This window comes from Xiphophorus maculatus, chromosome 24 (genome assembly GCF_002775205.1).
Source record: "Xiphophorus maculatus strain JP 163 A chromosome 24, X_maculatus-5.0-male, whole genome shotgun sequence".
Lineage (NCBI taxonomy): Eukaryota > Metazoa > Chordata > Actinopteri > Cyprinodontiformes > Poeciliidae > Xiphophorus > Xiphophorus maculatus.
Genome location: NC_036466.1, coordinates 4,741,555 through 4,769,490, shown reverse-complemented (window position 1 = coordinate 4,769,490; position 27,936 = coordinate 4,741,555). Strand labels below are relative to the sequence as shown.

The 27,936-nt window shown below is 41.5% G+C and overlaps 1 protein-coding gene across 1 annotated transcript in view; it reads left to right on the top strand.

Annotated features, from left to right (window-relative positions):
• The window catches only part of LOC111607691, a 67,070-nt gene extending 40,703 nt beyond the window's left edge, over window positions 1-26,367 (top strand). The window contains exon 6 of the mRNA XM_023330003.1: window positions 26,201-26,367. Within this exon, the coding sequence (XP_023185771.1) occupies window positions 26,201-26,367 (167 nt within the window). The remainder of the gene's footprint in view (window positions 1-26,200) is intronic.
• The last annotated feature ends 1,569 nt before the right edge of the window (window positions 26,368-27,936 follow it).

Genomic DNA, 27,936 nt, shown 5'->3' with positions numbered 1-27,936 from the left:
ACTTCGTCTTACTTTCAGGAAACCTGCTCTTCCTGTTTCATGACTCTCTCTGACTATGTCTTATGATTAGATAGAAAAAAGTAGTAGAATTAAAGCAAAGTTTGCAGGAGACAAAAACAACACACACACACAACCAGATTGATTTTATTGATGTTTACGTCTACTTTTGGGCCTAGGTGTCACTTGTGTGAGTAATTTTAAAGGTAACTTTATTTATTGTTACTTTTAAACTAAAGTCTCCAGCATGGGGAAGTGGGATGATCTCGGGTTGCCTTGACACCCCCTCCTCGACGTCAGACCTTTCACATGCTGGGAGTCCGTCGCCCTCCTGCAGTTCGCCGTCCTCGTCCCCTGGAAAGAGAAGAGGTTCGTCTGGGATGTGAAGATGCAGATTCCTCATCCTCCGTTGTCACAAAGAGCTCAGTATAGTCATCTAAACTCCACTTCTCTTGACAAGTTTTACAAGTCAAAAGTTTCTTGTTACTTTCAACAGAACACTCAGAACGCTGACGTTATTGCGCCCTCTACTGCGCATGCGGGACACTTCGGGTCGTTTGCCCGTTCACACTGCAGAACACATACATGTCGCATTTATTTGGAAGTGTGAGCGTCCATGACACACACACACACACACACACACACAAAAAAAATCTGATTAGACAAAAAATTGGAATTGGGTCACTTCAAGCTGCAGTGTGAACGCAGCCTTAGATGCATGTGCACACAGATGCACATCCGTAGCAACGGAGAGGATAGGAGTGACCTTGGTCCAGCTGGGGGGCTTCAGCAGATGGAGGGAGGAGGCAGAGGGTTCTGGCACATCACTCTGGACCACATGCACGCTTACATTTACACTCCTGGACAAATGCTTTAGCTACTGTTGTGACATTGTTCGCATCTCAGCAAGCGCTGCACTTCGTTCAGACACAATCGGTCCGTTCAGCCAGGAAATCCAGGCAGCAACGATCCGAGTCTGGAATCCCAATGTCTCTTCATTTCATAAGTCGCATTTTAGGAAAACGGGCAATCTTCGCAACAGATGGAAGTTTGGACATCTGCTCGAGCCATTTTCTTGTTGTTGTTTTCCCCCTTTATTTCCTTTAACAGATGCACATCAAATCAAGAATAAAAGTTGCCAATGGAAAATTGTTTGGGTGACAGAAGAATTCATAAAAGGCCATTTGGTCCCGCTAATTTGCAACATTTATGTGGGACAATTTCTAAGGAGGCTGGGCGCGAGGGAGGGGAAATGTGTGACTACATATGTCCCTCCAGATTGGGACGGCGCATAAAAAAAAAAAAACAGCAGCTAGCAAGACTAGAAGGTAGTTCAGCGCAGCGGGAGGAGGCGGCGCGAAGAACAGGAAGGAGAGGAACATTTGTGAGGCTACGACTCTCTGGAAGGGGAAAACTACCGGCCCACCTGTCTGCCCGGCTGCCAGCTGCACCACACAAATGTGTGCACACATAAGTCTGACGATGCACACACACACGCACACACATGAACAACAACACACAAGAAGTATGAAGATGGAGAGCAGGAATGATTTTATTGCATTCGTAAACTTTATTCTTTTCAAAACGTTGACGTGTGGAATTGGCTAAAGATACGTTTCCTGATTCTAATGTAGAAAATGGAGCTTTTACAGTAAACACAGTAGACTTCATCAAGACGTTAAATACCACAGTCTTCGTCAAAGACTGCATGTTGAGAACGGGATATTTTTCTACCTGTTGCTCGTTGCTATCTCGTCCCCCCAGGTCCGTTGATGTCGTGTGTAAAAGTGAAACCGTCAAAGACAACAGTCACCGTTCAACTTCACAATCAAGCAGAATTTATTCAAACAGTCAAATGCATAAAATCACACCAACAGCTCAGTATGGTTATCGGATACCAAAGCCAGAAAGGAAACGGCTTAGAAAAAAATGCAAAATACAAAGACGCGTCTTCGGACACCACTGCATGTGGAAGGAAAAAAAGACACTTCCACCCCAGTGGTCTGACTAGCTGTGTTAACTCAATTACTTTTATATCAAGGCGAGTTTCTACTGTCTGATGCGTTCTGACGTACCGTTCAGAGGTGGTCCCCTGTGTGTGAGAACAGCCCGTAATGACGTGTTGCTGTTTGCACGCCAGAGACCATGCAGGTCAAGGGATGAATCTATCCGCTGTTTAAGCCATCCTTACCGCGTACTTGATGTGTTCATTTCATACGGAAACATTTTACTCTAGAAAGCAGGACTGAAGTTTTATCAGCTATCCATGTTTTTTTCATCCTTTCAAACTGGTTCCTGAACCAAACAGAGCTTTCCTGACCTCTCCTCTGATCTGGTGCATCAAACAGCAGATTTTGATTGCACACATTAGCATGTTTCATATAATATCTTCAAACTCGTATGAAACAAACATGAGCAATTTCAGTACTAAAACATCTATTACACTTAATATTTTCTGATTAGTTCTCTACTTCTTTGGTTTATGTTGGGAACTGGAGTCTTGGCCTTGTGGGGGGGATGTTCTGCTGTTTTTTTCCACCAGGAAGAGCCGGGAGGTTGCTGCCTGGAGGGCGTGTTCCCTGCACACCGGCATGTAATCGGTGTCATCTACTCGAGCAAAAGAGGAGTGGGCAACCAGTTCTCTGAGCGTTTGCCTGTAATGGTACTCTGAGCCATTACAGCTAAGCCATAAGCTTAGTCTTTGAGTTTTTTTCTCAGTGCTTTGCTCCTGACCTTACCTCTGACCTCCTTGCAGGATTTCCCTCGTGGCGCCTTGGCATTTACCCACAGTGTTGCTCGAGTCCCTCAGTTCTGTGACCTAAGACCACCTCTAGAAGATTCCTCTGGTTTGTTCATCCATAACTGGCAAATACCCGCTCCTCCGTCCACCATCAACCTCCAGTGACCTCCGTACTCCTCCAGTCATCTGTACCTGACCGGACACCTCCAACCCCCACAAGCTACCTAAGCTCCAGTGAACTAACTTCCCCTCCCTGGCAGAACATCCTCATCTCACCTAGTAAGCTAAAAATCAGTCGTCACACATTCTCTTTAGAGAACGTTAAAGTGAAAATGTTAAAATCCAATTCAGCATTTATTTAAAATAACTTAAATAACTTCAATAAAGTTTTGATCCATCTTATTCTGGGTGTTTATATATCTTTCCGTAACTTAAAAGCTTCAGAAAGTCCCAGGCAAGTATGTAGGAGTAGCTTCGTTAAAAACAATAAGAATGAAAACGTTCACAAATAATGAACGAGCTGTTTTTGAGATCAAAGATCACGCAGGGTAAGGAATTTGAAACGCTGGCTTCCATGGCAACACATCAAACCATGAAGCGATGACAGGAAGGCATTCAGGTAAAATAAATTTAATCCTTTGTGCTAGTTTAAACCGGTGAGCTTGTTTTAGCTGTTTGTAGTTTGTTCTTTAAAACATCGCAATTTCAGACAAGATTTGTTACTTTCTAAGGTTCAAAAATATTTGTGGCTAATGTCCTGTAGCGCTATTGCTAGCATGTCTGTCTGTGTTATGATAAATTGTAAATTACATATAAAATGAAGCTGGTAGCCTATAACTTGTATCTTTTTATAGCTATAGTTCAGATAATTATTCTTGTTTTCTGTTTTGTTAAATATTTCATTTCAGTCGTAAAGATATTAGCAGGATGTTTTAGATACGTCAGCGAAACTGAGTGTGGTATATCCTGACAGATTTTACGATACAGTCAGCATTTCAACATAAATACAAATATATTTTTTGCATTATTTTCCTCTACAGTGAGATGGAGGCGGGTTGAAGGACAGAAAATGAGGAGAGAGCGAGGATGATCGGAGGAAGGTAATTTCAGTTCAGTGAATGAAAAGTGCACAGTTCTCTTTGTGTTCCTTGTGTCGACCAATGAACAAGCACGCCTTGAAGACGGAGCGGATTAGATGCTCTCACCTTCAGATGCACGCTAAAACTAAAACACCATATTTATGGTGTTTTTTGCTGTTTTAAAGTTTAATGTTGGACGTTTTATCCTTTCTTCTGACGACGTCAGCGCGACAGAAAGCGTTTTGTAGGGTTTGCCGGTGCCGTGGACGGGTTAATTAGCAAACGCGACGCGTGTTCAGCCTCTGGCAGCCCCCCAGTCTCTTATCGTTGATGAAGATGGAGTTTTGATGCAGAGAGAAACCAGGAGCCTCTTCATTTGACTAGACGACAAAACAGAACCGGTGCTTTCAAAGCAAACGAATCAATGAGTTATCAAAGTAGTAGAGCGCCATGTCTTGGTAAAGTTTGAATGCTCTGGTTTGTGTAAACAGTAAATATGAAGAGTGAAAAAAGATGTGGAGATTCAAGTAAAATATGAGTATAAATAGAACCAGTTGTAGAATTTGTTGCTTGCTTAAAAATAAGCAAACAACAAATCTTTTTTTTTTTTCCACTGATGTAATATTTACATGTGTCTTGTTGAGTCTTTATGTCTCATTAGATGCGTTTCCTCTATGTTGCAAACACACACACATACACACGCCTGCACGTAGAATCTTGGTAGTGCTGCTAAAACACATTTAGCCTACATTTACCTGATTAGCTGTTTTTATTTGATATAATAATTACCATGTCTGTGTCTGCCGTACGGAGCGTAATGGTCTGTGTGTGTCTTCGGCGTGCGAGCGGGTGAGTGTGCAGTGATTATGTGAGCTATTAGCGGCTAAGTGGACCGGGGTCTGGCAGCGCGCCCAGCCTGTTCCCTCTGGAGGCAACAAAACCGTCTTAAGATGGGGAGAAGGAGCGGCGCTCTGTCAATGTTTGGTTTCAGCTCTGCCGACGGGTTTCACCACATGCGCTGGGATTTGCTTTTTTTTTTAATTATCATTATTTTGCTCAAACTAGTGCCAGTTTTAATAGTGTGTGCAGTGGAAATTAGTTTTAATGTTCAGAAGCTGTAAGCATTGCAGCAATAATACTATAAATACACATAAAGCCACTACATTTTGTGCATCCGGGCTGTACGGGGGCTCAGGAAGGCCGAAACAACTCCAGAGGTCAAAATAAGAAAAGGGTGGGACTGAAACTTAACAGTTAGGTCATAGATTAATTTTTTGTCCTCTGCAGATTCAACAAAGTAGAATAAGAATCAATTACTTTGTTCATTTGTCCGATGAGCAGGGATTGATCAGAACCTCTCAGTCCATCTAAAAGATTTGGGAGCCGTTGTGCCAGTTGCTCTGAACCATTTTGTTGCTTGTTTCTGAAGATTCTGTTTTTAACAATCTCTGATTGGCTGAACCTCCGCAAGCAGAGATAAGGAGCACTGGATGGTAGCTTTCTGCTGTGCTGCCAAGATGGCTTCCACTGCGTGTATTTGACAAGCGAGTAGCTTGTCAACCAATAAGGAATTTCCCCTTGGGGACCATCCATCCATCCATCCATCCATCCATCCATCCATCCATCCATCCATCCATCCATCCATCTTTGTATACCGCGTTGTCCCTAGTGGGGTTGGGATATGCCATTAGGGTTGTGGTCCCGGGCCCCTGTTGATAAAGCGGTCCACTGTAAATGTCTTGTTATGGAGTAGTGGTTAAGCTACAATGTAGCGATAGCACTGTAGCACACCTAGCAACGCAGCAAATAGAAAAGTAGGAATATTTTTTTCTGCGCTTAAACTAACAACTTCTTGGACACAAAGCTATTTAAAGCAACAATACAGAACAATTAAGAGCTCCAATTCAATTTTCAAGCTTCTGTACAAGCTAGCGTTAGCACTGCAGCACGGCTAGCACTGCATTAGAAACAAGATAGAAACGTTGCAGGACTTTTATGCAGCTAGAAACCGTTGATTAAAAGGTCAATTTTAAACTGCTTATGATAAACTGTTTTCTGTCATAAAAATGTGTGGAAATAATTACTGTAACGAGTTTATTTTTTTAGTTACATTTTTTTTTTTCCACCATCACAATAAAAGCGCTTTGGCTCATATGACATTTGGCGCCAGTCTACCTTTTATGATGTCACTGTTGCCGCGACATTTGGACAAAAATCCTCTTCTTCTATTACTTCAAGCACAACCAAAGTGAAGAATCAAAGATGAACCTCCAAACTTGGGCAGAACAACCCAAACATAGAAACTTCCAGAGATGCACCTGCTGGTTCTACACACGAAACACACACACACACACACCCACACACACGCACACACACACGGTTGTGAATACAGAGAAATGTCACCTTACTCCTGCAAGCTGTTAGCCAGCCACTTCCATGCCAAACCACACTGCCCCTCTGGAACATGGAGAGAGGAAAAGCTTGTGTGTGGGGATGTGTGTGTGGGGATGTGTGTGTGTGTGTGTGTGTGTGTGCGTGTGTGTGTGTGTTCTTTGGACAGCTCTTTAAAGTAGAGAATTGCCCGAGGCAGAGTAGGTTGAGCGGACGAAGACAGGCAGATAATGGAGGGGCATCCGTGTGCCAAGGACTGCACCTCAAAGTCACACACAAATTGGTACAAACAAGCACACACACTTGAGTCACACACTTCCCTGCCCTCACTATATACATTTCTGTCCTTCTGTGGTTTTTTTTTAATCATTTCTACATTTATCTGAAAGCTTTTCTAAGATGTCTCTCTCTCTCTCTCTTTCCATCTCCATCTGTCTGCCTCGTTTTTCTCTTTCCTGCTCTTTTTCTCTTGACTTTTACCCTTTGCTTCTGTTCTTTCCCTTCTTCTCTCCACTCATGTCATATCTCTCTTCAATTCCACGTATCTTGAATTAACTGCAGATAGCCTTAAGTACCCTGCGGTCCGCTGCAGATAGGCCCTTATTCCGTGATGGACAGATATACAGTAAGTGGGAGGGATGCCGTTTTGGAGGCCTTAATAGAGAGTTTTTTAGTGTTTTTGAGTTTTGAGGTGAACGGGTGGTCACAGCACTATCACTTTAAAAATAGATTTTAAAAGAAAGTTATTTCTCATAAAGATTTACAGTTTAATTTCTATTTATTTATAGCTTTGATCGTAGAAAATGACAAATCTTTGGCCTTAAACAAAATTATTATTCACCAAATCGGAAATAAAAAAGCTCTTTTTTTTGGTATTCTCTGCATAAATGTCCAGATTTTATCAAAGAGCCTGGAAACTGCAAAAGTAATTTTGCCAAAAATAAATAAATAAATCACTCAATATGTTTTAGGCACACACAAAAAATGGTTTTGGTTAAAAAAAATAAGTTATTATTTTAGGAAGGTGACGATGTGCGATTATACAGCAGCCAACTTTTCTTCGCCAAGAGAATATCCTGTTCAACAGACATTGCTGCTTTTTCCATGAAGGATTTTCTATGACACAGTGATCCCCATACCACAAGACAGAGCGTTTCCCATCCTTCAACTATGTCACAGCGATGAAGACAAAGTCTGTCCAAAGTCAACATCTTCAAATGCTATACCTTCTTTTTCCCTTCACACCTACGCCAAGATTCATAGTAAGGCTAACAGGAGAATTTTGGTTTTAAATACAGTTTTAAATGAAATCTGTCTGTACAAATATTGAAATCTTGAAGCGACTGTGTTGTCAGACTTATCGTATCGACTTTCCAGACCACTCCGGTCTTGTGTTTTTGCAGAAAGCAGAATTGCCGTATTTTTCGGACTATAAGCCGCTACTTTCCCCCCGCACTGGGCTATAAGCCGGTGAGGCTCTACTGTGGATTTTTCTTCAACCGCCAGCGGGCTCTTTAGCAGGAAGTGACTCTTTGGAAGTCAAAATTGGAATGCGCTGATTTTCATTTAGAACAGGCACATGCTAGCAGCAGGTACGACAGAGAAATGTTTTCAAACTCATCATGGAAACAACACTAAGAAGTTCATATTTTAAGTTGAAGGCTGCCGATCTGGCAGTAAGGATCGACAGCCCTCTGCTGCGTCCTTGTGGAAAACCGAGAGCAGTGGAGATAGCAGCGGCTTATCGCCCGGTGCGGCTCATACAGTATATGTACGTTTCCAGTTTGTTTGTTTTATTTTTTACTTTGTGGGTGCGGCTTATAGCGCTCTATAGTCCGTAAAATACGTAGTTTATGGTTAATCGCCTACTGGGTCCTGGAACAGCAAAGCAGCAACAGAACCTCACACCACCAGCAGCAGGTTTATTTCCCTGTAGGCGTGACATCCGTTTCTTGAATTGCTGTGTTACACAGGATGCAACAGGACACACCTTCCAAAAAGTTCAATCTGTGTTTTTGTTCAGCTCACCAGGGGTTTTGACCTTGGAGGCTGTGATTGCTCAGTGACACTTACAGTACCTTAACTGAGGCGGTTAACGTGCTTTAGATGTTCTTATGTGACATTTTTGGAGAGGCAATGATGCGATCTTGGAGCTGTTTTCGGAGGTCGTCCACTCCAGACTAGGTTCACCACTGTTTCAACGTTTCTCCATTAGTGGATAACATTTCTCATTGTGGTTGTTGACGTTTTAAAGCCTTAGAATTGACTTTGCAACCCTTTCCAGGACTGTTTATTATCTCTCTTTAAATTACTGTCGACCGGGATGTGATGTGTTGCTTTTAACCTGCTTCGTCCTGTTACACTGGTCCTATTTAAGGGATTTCTTGACTGCACTGTTGTGGCCAGTAGGATTTGGTCTCGGTAAAACCGGACCCCAAAAATGTGGTTAAAGTCAATTCAAGATTCAACAAGGAGGCAATTACTTTCTCACACAGACTGTTTTCATCATCTAAAAACTGCATTTACTTTGTATTTATTCAAGTTACCTTTTATGTTGCAATTTTAAAAGATTTAAAAAATGGGACATACATATTTTAGATTGCTTTAAAACAAAGTAAACCAGTAGCGATGCTTGGAACAGGTCAAGCCAACGCCTCGGGTAGAAGAGCGGTGAACGAAAATGTTTGATCAATAGTGTGTGTTTTCAAGGTACTGGGAACCTCCTTAGCATTACGTAGTCATACCTGGAGAGCTGCTGGACAGGCAGTTATCCTTCAGTGTCAGTGACTGATGCCTCTGCTGCTTTATTAGTAAACTCCTAAAAGAAATATATTTCTTCCCTCCTCATTCATAAATATGTTATACTGAATAGACAAGGAGGAGATGAGATCGGTGTACGGCTTAAAAGCATGAGACTAAATACAATCCTCATACTGCCGGTGTATGTGCTCGCAATCATGATGCATTCTGCACACAAGGTGAAGGGAAAAATCTATTTTTTTAAAGTGTGTATGAACACATAAAGTCCTTCACATGAATCATCTCCCTGTTTTATTCAGAATATCTCTCGACCTTGAACTCTCTGGAGGCAAAGGCAAAACTGTTGCTCCCCTGCACGTCGCCGGCCACTGTTCCCAGCATGCATCATTCAGCAGGACGCCGCTCATCGCCGAGTAGTGACAAGCGACTGCCTCGAGTCATATTAAAGAGTAACAACCAAGAGAAGCAACGTTTACCATGAAATGCAGATTCGGTTTCCCATCGTACAGCCATGAATTGAAGAGCTAGGTCGTTATTTTTGAAAAGGCTTCGAAAGGCTGCCTGGATCAATGACCGGATCAATGACTCCAAGCATGGGAGGAAGGTCACGTACAGGCAGAAAATAACCATCAACAAATACCATTTTGTTTTGTTCTCATCAATTCTAATAGTTTTTTTAAACTTGTGGTTTGACACCATGATCAAACCCTCTAATGTGTAGACTGTTTTCTCCAATGAGATGGATTGGCCTATCAGGAAAGTCCAGGGAACTCAGTGAAGACCTAAGGATGAGAATTGTACGCATGACTACATCAGAGAACAACCAGATTGTAGCATCTGCTCAAACTTCGCAGACATTTGCGTCTGCTCACACGGGTAGAACCGGAGAACGGTTTTATTATCAGAAGACATTAACAACACTATGCAAACTTTCATCTACAGCGGCTGCCATTTTGCCTTCAGTGGTGCTGAAATATTGCAAATCCCCAACTGTGCAACACCGAGATCTGAACAACCGCAGGATGGTCCAACAAATTCGTTGCCACAACTACACATTTGAACATGTTCTGGAAAGAATAAAGAAGGAAACGGTAAGCTTGCTAAATGTGCTTCCCAAGGCAACAACCTCTGCCTTATAGAAAATATTTGGGCTACACTTAACAGCTGAGTCCTTTCACACCTGATAGTCTCAGTATGATTGAGGACCAAACCTACGTTTGTTACATTTCTAGCTGATCCATGTCAAACAATCCAGACCCTTTGAGCAAGCCTCTCCTATGGGGGGCGCTGCAACACCAACCACTGAAGGAAATGACTCAAAAACCTCTGAAGAAGACACTGAACGCAACTTTCCTCTTCACAAATTGTAAACTTTGGTAAAAGACCAAGGAGCCATTTCTCCTGCTAGTTTACACGCGTGTTTGTTTTAGTTGTATTTACCCAGAATGCCCTGCGCTGTGGCTCACTTCCTGCTACTGGAATGGTCTTCAGTCCACTTGAACCGTACCTCCTGAAAAACGAGCCGGATGTTTTAAACATGGCTGATGAGAAAGCGCCTGATATTAACCGATTCTGCTGAGAAGCGTCATCTAATATCCAGCTAGAGTTTCGCCTGTTAATGGCTACAAAAAGCATGCAGTCAATGCACACGTAGCAAAGGGGCATCGAGTCAAATATCAAAGGAGGTTTATGTGTACATTCGAGTTATGTACAATTTTGATAATGACCATTTCACCTGGGAATAAAATGGTTCAAATAAATCACCGAAAGCCTTAAATATGACTTAAATGCTGATGATTACAGCCTCCCTGTTCCTGTCTATACATTTATATAACTCCCTCTCTTCTGAACATAAAGGCACAGACACAAATGAAGCAAACATCTCTTTATGAGTTTCTGCCGTCAGTCCTGTAATTTGCGTTTCCCCTCAGAGCCGGGAGAGACGCTGCGCTCGCCTCTGGCCCCCGTGGCTGCATCTGATGCTCTAAGTGTGCCGCCGCGAACACGCTCCCGTCTTTGTCTCCTCCAGAGGAGAGCGAGGTGCGCACATTAATGACTGTTTTACGGGCTCTAGCTATCCGAGTCTCTTTTATTCCCGTCGGCCATGACGGCCTAATATCTGCCTGTCAAACAACTTCCATTCACTCCCCTAACAGACTGGAGACTGATACTTAAGACACAAAAAAGCCCACACCTACGTATCCTCTCCTCGGTAGATTAGTGGGTGGTGAAGGAGCCACACTGGCCATTATCTGCTGCTCTTGCTCCAATCAATTACTATTCATTTATTCGAAAGGAGTGACCGTGTCCTGATCTGAAGAGGTGTTGGAGCGAGTGTGTGCGCCTTGCAGTTTATTCCAATCTTTTTAACAAAACTTTGAGTCTCCTCCTACCTCTGTCACTTTCTCCTCTGTGTTCACTTTATTTTTCCAGCTTGTTCCAGTTTCTACTTTTTTTTCTCCTCTAGTTTTCTCTGTCGACGTATTGTCGCCCCTCTTTTTTAGCCCTTGATCCTTTTTACATCCCACAGAAACGCACCGCTGGCACTTCTTGCCTTTTGTTTCTCTAAAATATATCATTGTCTTCCTAAAAATGTAGTTTTACAGCAAGGTTTACTAATGAGAAGGTTCAGTTTATCAAAATGTCAGTGGCCAGCATAACCAGCAACAGTACTGCTCCACTGGGACTGAATTCGTTTATTCTATCAGAGCAACAGAGCTGGAATTTCAGCTATATAGTTTCATGTATATTATTATTATTATTATTATTAAGGCTTTTCTCATAAAAATGCAATAACGCTGCATACCATCATCTACTCTAGACATCCATTAAGAGTCTCTGCTTCATAAAATACATGTAGAGTTTTTCTTTTGCAGAGTTTATGGTAGTTTTTCAGTGCTTTGTTATCCATTAAACCCTGTTTTATTACCTCTATTACTATAATGCAGCGAATAATTGAATAGTTTTTTACTGAAAACCACAAAAAATAAACTACAATGTTTATTCATCTAAATAGATCATAAAACACGCCAGTGACCTTTGAATCAATGGCAAGAAAGCAGGTGTAAACAACTGCCTTTTTAGCTTCCTGTCAGCACTAGCTGCGCTACAAGCTAATGCTAGCTCGCATGTTTGCTGGATGCTATTTATCATGGAGCTTTTCATATTTATGACATGTCAACAGGTTTTACACATCACTGCACATTAGGAAGCCGGATTCGATTGGCAGCCTTTGTCACTCCGTCGTTGGCGTTCTTTTATTCATAAGGCCATATTAGGACTTCTTCTATCGCATTTTGTTGCTCTATATAAACAGAAAGTTCTCCGGTGGATGCTCCCTTCATTGCGAGAATTTATTTTTATTTACTTTCTGAAATCCAAACTGAGCTTGGACAGAAATCTTGTCAGTTTTCTGCTCCATCTTCTTGGAACCAGTTGCAGAAAAACCTGAACACGAAAGTGTTGCTGTCTCTAAATATTTTTAAAGCTTTTCTTACTGTCTGTAAATGTTTCATAAGTGGGGAATTTTTTTTTATTTTTTATTTGTGACGTTGTTAGCTTTTTCTGTTCTTGCTGTGAATGTTCTGTACGGTGGCCGACAGGTGCAAATGCGCAGCAAAAGAGAAAACATGCAAACAAAAAAGAAGACACCCCCGAATGAAATGCAGCAAATAAAAAGAGAGACGCAAACACCCCCGAATGAAATGCAGCAAACAAAAAGTGTTGAAAACGGAAGTGCTCCAGACCACTAGGGGGAGTCAAAGAAAATAGTATTCATTTCTATGGGACCAGATGCAAGATTCAGAGAAAGAAATTTGAAAGAAAGTAAAGGTATCTCTCTGAATCTTGCATCTGGAAAGTGTGATTATTGTGAGAAGTCTGAAACAATAGAGCATGTTATTTTAGATTGTTGTAAGTATGAAGAAGAGAGAAGATGCATGCTGAGAGAGTGTGTAGGTATTAAAGAAAGGTTTAATTTAATAGAATTTTTGAGGAGAGATTTCGGGAGTAGACATATTCAAATAATTATTCGGTATCTTAAAAAAACAAAGCTATTTCATAGGATATGAGTAGAGCAAGTTGGGTGTGAATGTGTAAAGAATATCAAAGAGGGGTATATAAAGCTATAAGCAAGTTGGATAATATAAGCAGGTGTGTATGTGTGGGGGTATGTTTAATCAGGAGTTAATGGAGGGAAAAGGTAGAAAGTGAAAGTTTATAGACCATCTCGAACCACACTCCATACTGGTAAGTGGCGGTAATGCTACTGTAAGTTTGTTGCCAACCGCCAATAAATACCAAGAAGAAGAAGAAGAAGAATCTTGCATCTGGTCCCATAGAAATGAATACTATTTTCTTTGACTCCCCCTAGTGGTCTGGAGCACTTCCGTTTTCAACACTTTTTGTTTGCTGCATTTCATTCGGGGGTGTTTGCGTCTCTCTTTTTGTTTGCTGCATTTCATTCGGGGGTGTTTGCGTCTCTCTTTTTATTTGCTGCATTTCATTCGGGGGTGTTTGCGTCTCTCTTTTTGTTTGCTGCATTTCATTCGGGGGTGTCTTCTTTTTTGTTTGCATGTTTTCTCTTTTGCTGCGCATTTGCACCTGTCGGCCACCGTAGTTCTGTAACCTTTGAGCTGTTGCCAGTCGTGGCCAAGATTCTCCTGCATAAAAAGATTTCCATCTCAAAATTAAAAAAAAAATCATCTTTATTTGTTGTGAAATAAAGGTTACAAAAAAATGTAAAAATATTTGTCCTCTTCTTGCTTCCGGTGAAAGACTTTCTATGGATAAATATTTGATGCTACTTTTCTGCGCTCCTGTAGCATCTATCTGTGCTGCAGTGCTAGAGTCTGAGTAATTGCAGAAAAAAATTCTAGATAGACAAAAGCACAAAGCCTAACCCCCTGGAGTGTGTTCACGGGAATTTTGTAACATTCTTTAGAAGTACATTTGTGAGGTCAGACACTGATGTTGGCAATGTGTACTCCACATCTAACGATACCTGTAAAGACACAATCTTTAATGTAAGTAATCCCAGATTTCTGTCAATTAAACTATAATGTGAGCATTACAGAGGGGATCGAATCCTCACACAACTAGGCAGATTTTTAAAAAGTAGTTTCATCTGCCCTTTTTCTTTCCTTCTTGATAAAACACAATTTTACTAAAACGTTCAACCTCGCTTCATCTCCCTCGTTTGTGCTTTAACCGTCCGTTCTCCGTTTCTTCGAGGCTACATAAGACAGACTGCCCTCTTTTCCATTTCTCTCCCCCCCCCCACTCTCTCTTTTTTTTCCCACTCTCTGCCCCCTTTTCATTGTAAGAACCAACAAGTCTGTCAGACAGAAGGAGGTCAGACTTCTTATCTAAGCTTCATAATGGTCTTGAAAAGAGGAGAGGCACACATTGCAATAATTAGCAAGCCACTGGACAATAGACGGTGCATAATCAGTATGGAGATGTATGCTGTCCGCCCCGCTCCTCTAAACACTCACTGTATTTCTGTTTCCTTGGAGTATGTATTCATCTGAGGGGCTTTTCATTTTCTTTAGGTCTTCTGCTATATTGCATTTTTGTAACCCACCACTCTGCAGTGTTTCTTTTTATTTTCAATCACTTTCTGCCCTGATTTTGTTCTTTGGTTTCCAGATTTCATTATAATAACCTCATTTCACTTGGAAAGTGACAGGCACGCACAAAAGAGTCAGACAAAGCCATGGTTTTCTTCAGCATGCAGTAGGTTCAGAGTGATTCTTTATGTATTTGGATGGTGGAATATGTAGATCCGCAAGGTAAAGAGGCTGCGTGAGTGTTTCTTCCGTACTTACCGAGTCTGCCGCGGTGCAGGGTCGAGGGCAGCGCATCTACAAATCAGCTTCCAGACAGCCGCACCTACACTCTACTTGATGTTCAATGGTTTGGCTTTGCCGTTCCTTTTCATGCATATCCTCAAACTGCAGCACTGTGGCACTGAAAGTTTGTATCAGACAGAACATTAGGCGAATTATTCAAAACCGAGTGCCATGCCTTCTTAATATGCGATCAGTCTGCATAATGGTTGATGGTACGAGGCAGGGCATGCAGTGGAGTGGAAGGGAAATCATGGTGCACATGTCTCTGTCAGGCCTCTTTTATTCAATCAAGGCCCACAGGTTTCCTTGAACAGAGCTTAAGGAGATCCTACTGCTTTAATTGATCTTTTTATGTGGGCGTACAATCGTCCTTAAAATTATTCTAATATTGTCCTTTCCTTTCCCATTGTGTTTCTACTATTTATTTAATGCAGGCTGCATTAAATAGTCAGTCGGCCAAAACTGGAAAAAAAAAAAACTTTTTTTTTTTGATCACCTGATAACATTTGCGTTGAATGTTCGCTAGCTCAGCCAAGTCCGTCACGGATTTGTCGATAAGCCAGGTATCTGCGAGCTCCAAACAGCAGAAACCCTGTTATCATGCATAAATCCAGGGTGAATCCCGCCGGGTGTGACCCTGCAGGACGAGAGGGCTCTCCTGTGAACCAAGGGCAATGCTCTGTACGCACAGTGGTGGCAGCATATGCTGTGGGATTTTTGCTTAGCGGAGACAAGGGAAGCTAGTCGTTGTTTGTGGGAAGATGGGCGGAGCTAAACAAAGAGCGAGGTAGCCTGTTCGAAATCCAGCTAACACTAAATACTATATTCATGTGCTAGAATGCCCCAAAGTTCAGACATAAATGCTAAGTGGATTTTGCCAAGACTTGAACATTGATGTCATCCAACGTTAACGCTCAGAGTTACAAAGCTGGAGGTGAACCACATTGGCAGATAGATTGATGTTATTTTGCTCTAGTTTTTGGGTTTTGTGAGTAAATATTTTCATATCTGATGAACAGATGAATAGTCGGGGTCACAAATTATTTCCAAAGCCGAAGCTGAAAAGTTTGGGAACCATTTCTAAAGCCTCATTTGAACCACAGTCAAGTTCATTTCTTCTGAAACCGATCCTAAAGTATAGAAAGAAAAAAAGGCCCAAACTCCACGGCCAACTTAGTTTTTGCCTCGGAGCGGGAAAAAAATGCAAAAGTGACCTATTCAGGAACAAATAAGTACATTTCTGCATTTTCAAACAGGAATTTCAACCATAATGACATTTTTTGGGAGATTTGTCATTTCAAAGAGCTGGGAGTTATGAAATGTCAAGAGAGAAAATATGATTAGTGTGAAATAATTAAATAGAGAAGGTTACAATGCTTGAAAGATGCATCTGGGGGAATGTTTTCCCTTAAGAATAAAAACACAGTACAAAACTTGAAAAGAATCAAATGTGAATAAACAAAAATTGTAGGAAAAAAGACTTTGGTATCTTTAACTTTGAAGGCACACTGTGTTTGAAGAGAATCATTTTTCCTTCTCTTATAACATCAGACGCGGGTTTCATAAAAGAAGACCTCCATGATCGAAGGGCAATTAAGGAATTTGTAAAGAAACTTAAAAAAAAATAAATAAAAAATATGGAGCGCACTATTGAAAGTTGGATGTCTTCCTCTAATTGAAAGAGAAGGAATGATGAAAAAAAAAGGTTAATTAGTTTCTTTTCTGCTATTGGTGACCCTTTACAAGACAGCAGCAATTTGCATAAAGGCGCAGCTTTGTGTGTTTAGGACTGAACCAAGGTCAGCACCTTTCTGTTTGTCTAGCACTACATTTTTAAGGGCTATTCACCACTGACTATTGTAAGTTTCAAGTGAACTTGAAGTTTCCTTGAATACTTCCATTGGTGGAGATGCATAGCGTTCATACAGGAGCTTTATACGCGACAAATTAAGACTCCTATTCACTCTCTTTACATACATTCTGAATAGTGTACGGTTTGATTATTTCTTCTTTTTTTGCATATTTTTTTTTTCTAATTTGCATATGGGGTCATTAATTTTCTCATAGCCGAGGACCTAATGAGTGGACAGCTGAGAAGCCGAACAGGATGCAAATAATAACATTTGAGCCACAAAAGAGGTGGCAGCGGAGGAGGGGGGGGGTTCCCATTCACTGGGACAGGACTTGAGGTAAACATGCACAGTAATTATATATCACTGCTCTTTAATTATGACGCTACGCAGAGAGCAAATAAGAGGAAGGTAAAACAATGGGCAGGTACATCGAATTAAGTCGTACGAGTGAAACATTTGAAATAAAGACAAAACGAGGCAGCCGAAGCGTGGAGTCGGGCTTGGAGAGCCGAGGGGAAAGAAAAGAAGGACAACAGATTATGTGCAAACACAAACACGTGCTTGCTTGCTTTGCGCGCGCGCGCAGTCTCTCAAGTGTGTATCTTTGCGATTGTCATTAACCGCGTAACAAAGTCGTTCCTCGGTAAATGGCCCTTGTGAGAGATGAAAATCTTGAGTAAAAGACAAATGAATAGATTCAAGGCTGAGCTTTTTTAGGAATGTGAAGGGGTTTCTGCACGGAAGTGTTTGTGAAACTTGGAGGAAATAATGCGCCTGGTTCTCCAAACTGTGCAGAAACCTCAATTAAAGTTATTCCACTCATGGATTGAGTTCAGTAAGTTATGCCAGCTTTCCCTCACATTGCGCAGTAGACGACTACAGCATCTCTAGTTCAGTGGTTCTCTTATAATGGAAAGGTTGTACGTGCAATTCCAGCTACGGTCATATGTTGATATGCTCCTGGACAAGACACTTACCTCAAAGTTGCCTATTGATCTGTGTATTGCTTTGTGAGTGGGAGTGGGTGACTGTCGTGTAAAGCACTTTGAGTGGTCAGTATGACTGGAAGAGTTCAGTTTAGACACTTGTAAAAAATGCAACCATTAACAATTGATGATAGGTACATTGAAAGGACTGAACATGAAATCAACGTCTGTCAGTCAAGTTTTGGTACCTTCGAATAAAAGTGATTGCACACATTTATGTTTAGTGAGAGGAAACGTTTCCTCTCTTAGAAAAACATGAATGCCAGGCAAAAGTTCCCAAACAGAACATACACACCGACCAGTACTCCCAGTATCTATGGGGTTTAAGGGCCACTGCTGCCCTTAGAGCTAAAATCCATGAATACATGATACCTTATCCAAAACTGCTGAAAACAGTCAATTTTAATTGCTCATACACAAAATATAGATTGATATAATAACGTGCCTAATGGAAATTGTCTTAGCATTACCAGAGAAGCTAACACCTACATTCTTCCTTATCTCCCCTCTTTAGGGCACAGCCAATCAGCACCAAGGAAAATAAATGCAACCAACAGCTTGGCAGGTAGGTCCTAACTATTTATTTAACTAGAAACCACATTTTTGTTTGTATCTTTCCTTTGTTTTGGGGGGTTTTCAGGGTAAAAATATCTTCCAGAACCCAACCTGCTTTTGCATCCAACAACTTACTCGACTCAGAGTAGGATTAGGAGAAATAAAAATGTAAAGTGTAGGCACATAAGCGATTATATTTTCCAAACAAATACTCCTGGTCTTCAGTTAGTCCCTTAACCAACATCAGAAATGTAAGTGGCTGTCGTCCTCTATAGAATACAAAGACACTCGACACAGATGAATTCATTGAAGACAAAATTTGGATGGATTGAGAGACAAAGAGAGGGAGCTCTTCAGAATAGGAATGAGGGGTGTGAGGAGTGGGTATGGAGTGGACAGATGTGCCCTAATGTGTTTTGGCCCTGTTCTCTGTATGGACAACATAAGCACACACACACACACGCACACACACACACACACCAACAGTCCTGCTGTCTATGACTTCCTATTAAACAGAAAGATAAGGTGTTCTCCTATGTTCTGTTTTACTTTGAAGGTCCTTTTCCACTTTTTTGATAGTTATACCAAACACATTTTATTATATATTGAAAACAGCCATTCCCTGTTTACCTTCAAAGAACCCTAATGTGTCATCTAACCGTCCGGTGCATCCTCGGCTGCTGATTTCAGCCAATCAGACAATTAGAGAGCTGATTACCCATCTGTCTTTGTGATTGGCTGATGGATGTGTGTGTGTGGGGGTGAGGGGGGTGCACGCTCGCGTGTGTTTTCCGTGAAAAGGTTCTGACGAGCCCCCAAACACATCTAGCCAGTGACAATTTTCTTTTGTTACCCGCCACCGCTGACATTTTCCAAGAGACGCAGAGAGCTAATGCGCACCCGTGAACAACTTAATAACACTTGAACCAGTTTGCCAACTTGGAGAAATGATTTCATTCAATTAGATAATTCTACCCCCTCTTCCTCTCTCGCTCGCTCCCTTGTTCTCCGTAATGAGTCATTTGTGATATAATAGCCACATAATGGCTTGAAAGCGGGTTCGGCAGGGAAAAGACAGATGTAGTGTGAGTAAAAAGTGGAATGGTGAGGCAGAAGAGGCTCCGGAGTCGAGACATTCAAGCTGGTGTGTGGCCACTATGGTTAAAGGAGCCGTGTATATGCCGGCCTATAGGAAACACTGCACACACATGTGGCTTTTACTCCATTTGCTGTCCATTAACAGTGTATGGTGCTGAGCGATAGGAGAAGCGATAGCATCTTCTCTGATGGCATCTGTTATCGAAGTACACGCGTCCTTCAGGCGTCCATTGTGCTATCACTCCTCTCATCTCTCCTCTATCTCTCTTACCATCCTTCCCCCCTTGTCTCCTGGTTTCTCACCTTGCTTCTCCTTCGAATCCAAACTTCTTGCCTGCCATCCTTCCCTTCTGACGGCCTCATCCTTTATGCATCATTATTTTCTGTGGCCCACGTATGTTTCAATGGTTATCTTTTTCAACACTTGCGGTTGTAACAATACATGCAGCTTGCAACAACAGTTATGAAGAAAACGTAACTTCAATCTGAGCATGAGAATGGAGAGGAATGAGGATCTGGGTGCCACAAGGACCTGTGTCTGGATCTGCTCCCTCCTCAGCATATTCTGAGCTGATCATAGTCAATCTCCTACCACCAATATGCAGATGATATTCAGTTATATATTTCATTCAAGCTGTTTATGGGTTTAGACTCTTTCCACCATTGGATGGTATGAAGCTTTCTACAATTAAATGAAAAATAAAGCTGAAATCCTCATCTTTGCTCCAGACAAGTTTGCTCCTAAAATCTGAGATTTGTCTCGTCAACTCGCAAGATCCCACTAATATTCTGTTAGGAATCTTGGTGTTTTCTTTTTTGACTTACTCTTGGGTCTCTGGTTCGATCTTGGTTTTATCATCTCAGGAATACTGCTAAAGCGTCTCCCATACTTCATCCAAATCCAAACAGTCATCCTGTATCAGTAGAATCTGTATGTGTGAAGGTTGGTGTACTGATATCTTTTATTACAAAAGGCGTTGGACTTGGAAAAATGACTTGTGAAGATCTCTTAAGATGCCTTCAAGTTAACCAAGGAGAAATGATTATCTTTCCCAAATTAAGATATGACCATGATCTTACCTGAACAACTTTAAAAGGTGTTTTTTGTGTGTGTATTGAACATGAACATTTCCAGGAGAAAGCAAGGGAAAACAGACAGTGAAAGTACCTGGAAAAATGTCAATGCTTTACTTTTTCTTTCACTCAAGAATGCAGCAATGTACGTCATGTATAAAAGTTACCTTGAAGATCTGTGAACAGTTTCCGGATTGTTTCATAATTAAGTATTTCACTAAAACCTTGAGCTGGAGCTGCAGAGCTTCTGTTTCACTTAATTCCCCCCCCCCCACTTGTTGATGATAACCCTCTAAGTAAAGCAACCCCCAATGCCTTGAGAAAGCACAGGGCAACTCAAGGAATTAGCAACTGAACCGTATGCAACACACAGTCGATCTCTTCCCTACCCTGATCTGCTTTAATCAGCGCTAAAAGATGACGCACTGTGTTAAAGTTTCCAATCAGTTCCAGCCTTCTTCATCAAGTGGTCTCTTTGGGTAAATCTGAATTGGACAATCGCTTCCATCAAGGATTTCTGCTAAGTACAGCACTCTGGTGAGAGGCGGAGGGCGGTAGAAGACAGCTTCACTCTCTGCCTCTTGTCTCTCCTTATCTTTCTCACTTTCTTCCTCACCTTTGCTCACACCGACCCCCGCGCACACAAACGCATACATATACATGCTGCTTCTCCAGGAAGCAATCAAGTCCTTGTGGAGAGGTTGGAGCAGTTCGGATGAACGGCGCACTCTGAGTGGTTACTTGAGTCAGGAGGTCATGTCTTAGCTGCCACCCACTCCTTGCCCCTAATCATCCTTCATTACCGTATTTGCACACATCTCTCTGCTTGTCGAGGTTTGTGAGTTTTCTTCTGCATTTATGTGTTTTCTTGCTTTTTTTTCTCCCTTCTACTTGCACTTGTCTCCATAGAAATAGTTCCTATTTGCATATGAATGTGGTGGCTGCCAGCATGTGTTTTAGTGGAGCATCTTCAGAGAACCACCAGTGCCAAAGGGGTGATGGAGGAAATGAGAGGAGACAGAGACGGGGGAGATTAAGGAGGTGATGGGTGAGGTAGGTGATGGGAGGGAAGGAGTGGTTCAGGAGAGAAGCGTTGACATGAGGGAGACCCTGCAGAAGAAGTGTCATGAAGGAGGAACAGAGAAAGAGCTCTTGAGAGAAGAATTACTTAAATGTCTTCTCTCTCTGTGTCTTTGCAATTTGAATGAGTGTTGTTGATTTTGTATACAAAATGGAATACATTTTGTAACTCTAGTTTGTTTTAAGGGGTTATTCACACCAAATGAATGTATATATCCAAACAGATCAGTCGACTTTAGACCCGAGTCCAAATTTCATACCACAAACAAGCAAAGGTGGTATGATAATACAAAATCCTTGAACTCTACATGTAAACTGATTTCATCTGTTTTTAGGGTTCTTAAGGTAGTGATAAAGTTAGCCTACTCTAACCCCAATCACATGTTGGTCTAGCAGAAGAGGTTATCTTCTGGTGTCGCTCTTTTTAGTGGAAGAAAGCCACCTAAATCCAAACTCACAAAATCAAGGCTAGAAAGGGAATTTCAAATTAGGACCAATTCAGACAGTGAATTTTCTTTGTATTCAAATGTTGGCTCCCTCAACATGACCCATAAAATCTATATCCTAGCCAGGACAGACAGGAAGTCACTACAACAGTATTTGAAAATCACAGAAAAAAGGCAATTCAAACAAAAAAACTTTGTCAGAAATCACTTTAGGGAACTTCAGATCAAACATTGTGAACAAAAAAAAATGTTCTATTTATTCCAAAATCCTGAACTCAGACTATCAATTGACAGCAGTGAAGTAGAGAGTAACCTAGGTCCATGCCCTTGTCAAAAGATGTCAATGAACACCCTGAGAGACGAAGGACTGAGACAAATAGAAGGGAGAAGAGACAAAGTGATGATGGATGATGGCGGCGTTGAAAGAAAAAGACAGAGTGACTGATTGAAAGAGAGGCGGATGAGAAGAAAGCAGCAGGTGATGGGGCAAAGACAATGCCAGAGGGTCAGGTGTGAACCGTGTGGCAACTTACTGGTGGGGGAGACTGAGATTGTGTTGTAATACTTTGGACTGTGTCAAAGACAAGGCATTGTGTGGGTGTATTTTAGATCGAAGAAGGTGTTGAATTTGACGTGTCTATTTGCAGATGACAGAATACTCTTTCACATTCACAGCAGGAGACAGAAAAACGTCTTTCATCCGTCTCTTCTCCCTCCGTGCTCTTCGTCTTTCGCTCACTCATGTTCCTCCTCCTTTACACTGCAGGGGCCTCGTCTTTGACAAAGGCATAAAAAATGAAGTCAAGAGGAGGCACGGTCTCCAACTGGAAGAGCATCTTGCACAAAGGCAGGGGTTGGCCAGCTTGCTGAGAGATCTGTTTTTTTCCCCTTTCTGTTGGAAGGAAGGAGGTTGAAGGACAAGGTCTGAAGTACAAAGATTATGGAGTTGCACTGATGACCCAAAGAGTCAATTTGGCAAATTTCTTGAGGAAAGAAAACGTGCCTCTTCATTCTCTCAGCCAGTCCTCCACTATCTTTCCCTTGTGGCCATCTCCAAACAACCCTTAACCCGGAGGATCTCCAAGACACTTTCCACAAGCCAAGAGCTCCCGCTCTCATTCTGTCTTCCTGTCACTCGTACCTGGTTTATCCACCATGATCTTTCTCTGTCTGGGGGTCATTATCACATACTTAGTAGCATCCCAGGGGTTTGGGTGTATTTGCTCTTTAAGGACGTTCTTTTTACCATCAGTGTTTAAGACAAACAGCAATCAAACAACGCTTTTTCCCCCCTTACTTCAATCTCCTCCTGTACGGCTCTCCTCTCCTCTTTCCACAGGATTAAGTCCATTTGTTTGTTTTCCTGTCCTCTGCGACGTGTGCTCGTTCCCTCACCTTCCATGCCTTTCCTTCCTCTTTGCTTCTCAGCTGCTGGTGATGTTTTTTCTCCAAATCGCTGCTAGCACAGCAGCTTGAACTTTGACAGTGTGTGCTTGAAGAAGAAAACGTCACTTACGGGCTTTGTCTTCTGTCTTTGGGCTACAGATTTTAATAACACAAAGTAAATCCCAAATGGAACAAAGACGGATTTGGTCTTACATCCACTCGGACACTTAGTGAATTTAAAAATACCTTTGAGTGTCTCGAGCTTAGGATTGACTGCTGCTCTTAGTAATAATATAAAATGTGTTTGCTGGATGTAATTTATTGGTTTTAGAAAGAGCATTATTGGCAAAGTGTAATAAGGTCACTGCAGATCTGAGAGAGGACTGTGGATTTATAGCGGTCAGGAACGTCTCTTGGAGCAGATTTTGAGACAAGTTGAGCAATCATAGATAATGATGTCACACTGTGCAAGGAAAAAGTCTCAATCTGCCACTGTCTACTGAACTACAATAAAGACAAAATATAGCAATGTTTGCTAATCTTGTCCTGCAACCTGTCGGACCGATGTGGTTTCCTGGCTCTTCCTCCAACTTCAGTGAAATGGAGCAAATATTCAGAAGCCTTTAAGTGTCTCCTGTTTCTCATAATCCAAGACCTAACTTTACTTTGTCTGTTATATGTTCATTTTTTTTAAAAGGTGCAATAAAACAATAGCAATCTTAGATTAAATATTATGCTGAACTAAATCCTCAAGTTTATGAGGTGTATTCCACAATCAGAATCAACAACCGGACCTCGGTGTGAGTGTTGTTTGTGAGCACAAAGTTAATCAGATTTTTTAAAAATGCTTCGTTTCATTAACACTAATTAAAGCGGCATAATTTGCTCCTTTGCGTTTGAGCCAAGTAAGAAAACAATGTTTGGATGACGAGCGTTTTAACTTCTCATTTCATCCACCGCATTTGTACCATTTGACTTTTTAAGGAATGATGACAAGTTACTTTGAGAAAACTAGCTATATTTTTTTTCATTCCTCTTTGATTCCATAAACAAAATAATAGAGTTTAATTTGTTTGACAGATGTATACTGAGAATAATGTGTTGACAGCTACAGTACAATGTTGTAACTTAGTTTAACCCTCACCAGTCAGAAACTGACTGATTATGTGGAAACAATCTCTGCATGGCTCTCTAAAGAGTTCTGGTGACAGTTGTTTGGAGATATGGAAAGGGTGCACCATATATCCAACATTAATGCTAAACATTTTGTCAAACATAGTCATGGAGATTTTAAGAGTAATTGCAAATCCCTTTGTATCTAGTAAGCTGTCAAACTACCAGATACAAATAATCAATTTATTTTCACTTCCTTCTCATTTTTACATCTTTTTTGTATGAACTTAATTTTGAGCAAGTAGTTTTACTATGATCACTTCTGTCTTAGCTATACATTATTTTTGCCAAAGTGTGGCATTACAGCTGCCTTGCTCTAAGTTTTTTTTTTAATTATCATTATTATTATTGATGCCTTTCAAAATATTTGTATCTTTTCGACATGAAAACAAATATATATGTCATAACTTGCAAGTCTAAACCAGCTTGACAATACAGTTCCTAAATTAGGAATTTATAAAAACATGTACATTAAACTTTCGATGTATTTATCCAGTTTTGGATGCGTTTATCTCGAGTCTTTTGGCTAATCTTTACCAGGAGTGGCATTGAAGGGATTTGCAATACGAATCAAAGATTGCACTTTGAGGTTTTGGCTTTTTTTAAACAGGATCTTTGGCCCCCTTCGGATCAGCTGCCGAGTCAAATTAAAACAACCCAATTTCCAGGATTTTCCAGTCAACTCCTCCAGCAAAACGATAAGAAAGGAGCCCCTCCCCCTCTACTTTTTCTGTTTGACTCTCCGAGTCAGTTGGAAGGTATTATTCCGAAGAGAATAAAAAATGTGCCCACAAGTATTAATAGAAACCTTGAAGAATCAAGGTTGGAGATGCAAACTCTTTTCTTTTTCTTTTAACGGAATCCACCTTTTAAAACCGTCTTCGCTCGTGAAGTCCAAAAAAAAAAAAACGTGAGCCGGGGAATAAACTTCCACTCATGCTCTTCCATGCTTTCCTTCAAACGGCGAAGAGAGAGGCTGTCTTGGCTGCTATTGTGCTGCATAGACAGAGATGTGTCAGAAAACATGTGCTGACTAGAACACAATGTCTGTCTGTTGATATCCTCAAGAGGACAGAGGTGTAGACACCAGCTTCTGATCTCACCTCACGTATAAAACTACAGGTTTTTAAGGGAGAAACAACGGAAATTTTTGTTTTCCTCCGTTTACTCATCTGCTTGTCTCAGAATGATGAAAAATTGTCCCAGAGCACCAGCAGTGCATTTCAGTGTTTATGTACATTGGCACAGCTGTCAACTCAACACTTCCTGTATTCTTACTGCTGACCTGGAAGTATTTCTCACCGATGAAGTTTGAGGACTTTTCCTGTTTGCCGTTTCTTGCGAGGCTCAAAAACCTTCCACGTGTCTACGTACAAAAGGCTCTGAATGCATCTTTTGTCTGCAAATCCCTGGAGAGAGAGAGACGGGAAAAAGAAAACATGTCCAACATCATCGTCCTTATTCCAAAATATGGACGATGTTAACCCTCCCTTGATCGTCTGACCGCTTTTTAAAAACCCTTTAGGTTACACCTGTCTGAAGCACATCGGTCCACAAAGAAGATATTACTGAAACATCATCTCACTTCAAAGGGCTGTCTGCCTATGTCTTTAGCATTTGTGTGCTAATAAATAAAATAAAAAATCTATGATAAATGAATAATTAGATGGATGAATTAAACCTAAAGGTGGTGTTATGGTTGTGAACATGTGTTTGGTTCATCTCTTTAGGGAGTGAAATCTGTGCATCGGGGGCAGCAGTTGGGAGCGAAGAGGTTCACTCCAGAGGCCTGTTGGGCGACGAGGCCTGGGGCTTGCCTGAAGGCATGGCCGGTCTGGAGGAGCCCTTAGCTGGGCAGCAGCTAAATAAAAGATGGGAGGGAAGTGTCAGTCTGTGAGGCCAGGAGCGGATGGAGGGGCCCTCATTAGTTTCATCTGAAGGAAACAAACTGATGTTAGGTTTGACAGCAGAAAGACGAAAACCAAAGTCTCTTTTTGGGCCTTGATAAAAACAATATGCAACTTTATTACCTAAATGTGGTTATTGTTTCTGATTTAATCTTTGATTCTTGACGATCAGAGTTATTGCTCTTCCTCTTAGCAAACCCTCACGCCCTCTTGTCCAGATAAGCAAGAGGGTCTGCACCAAAATAACATCACAGGACTGTGTTGGTGCAGCCCCTCACGAACTCGAGGTCTGGGCTGGTCTCTGTTTGCGAAGTCCAAGAGGACCTTTGGTGTCAGACGGAGCGACCTACGTGCTCCGGCTATGATTATATGGGGGGGGGGGGTTGTTTATGTACGAGTGCTAGAGGCTGCTATAATAAACAAGTCATGTATTGAGAGTGTACAGTTTCTTTTTTAACCAACAAATTCACGGGCTTGTTGACATGGAACATACATAAAATGCAAGCAAAAGACGCATATCAATACAGCTAGAGACGCGATTGAGACACACACGTAGTTACAAGGATCAGTGTGAAGAAGGTCCATTGCGTTAGGATCGCTATCCTAGTGCCAGTGAACCTACTGAAATGGACTGTGTGGTCTCCGTTGGCGTAGTCCAGGAAGATCTTAAGACGGGTGTGTTGTCCATGTATGAGTGCTAGAGGCGCAACCTTCTTCTGTCTGGACGATGAAAATAATCTGCGGCTGTGATTATAGGGGAGGTGTGTTGTTTATGTACGACCGCCAGAGGCGCAACCTCCTGTGGTCCGATGGAGGAGTGTTTTTCTTTGGTGTTAAAAGGGACCTTTGTTATATTACTTGATGGAAACGAGTCCATTTCCAGCCAGGTGGACCCCGTATGGGATAAATGAGGGCAGAAAATACGGGTTCCAAAAGGGTTTGTTTTCAAGTGGGCCCTACATGGGCTTGCCCAGGTAGATTTTAACGGGGTTTGACTGGGTTTTCAGTGGAGCCCAGATGGTTGACTTACACGAGGGCGCTTTAAGGAATATTTATTTCCTTAACCTAGTTACATAGCGTTGCTGTTTCTTCAGTTGTTTCTTCTGTTATCTTGAGTGCAAGCGCGCTGCACGTACGAGCTGACGGTTGAGTTCAGTTCCTGTTTGCTCCCTTCTGCAACTGCAACTGCAAGGCAGGAACTGAAACACTCAGAACAATGGGAGAACAGCACAACAACTTCACACATCAAATACAGTGAGAATAAGAAAACTCCAAACATAAGATAAAATACACTAAATATTTCTAACAGGTACATGATACATGTTGTTTTTATTAAATCAATTGGTCATTGTTTCACAGACACAATGATACATATAATACAATTATATGATAGCATATGAGATAGCTTATATTTTTAATTTATACATGGACGAAAAGCCAATCCCTAACTTATGTATCAATTTAAGGTAGGCTTGTCATGATAAATTTTCCCAAACAATAAATTCCCAGAGGTTTCTGTCCCAAAATGTTTTTGAGACCATTTACAAATAATATAATAG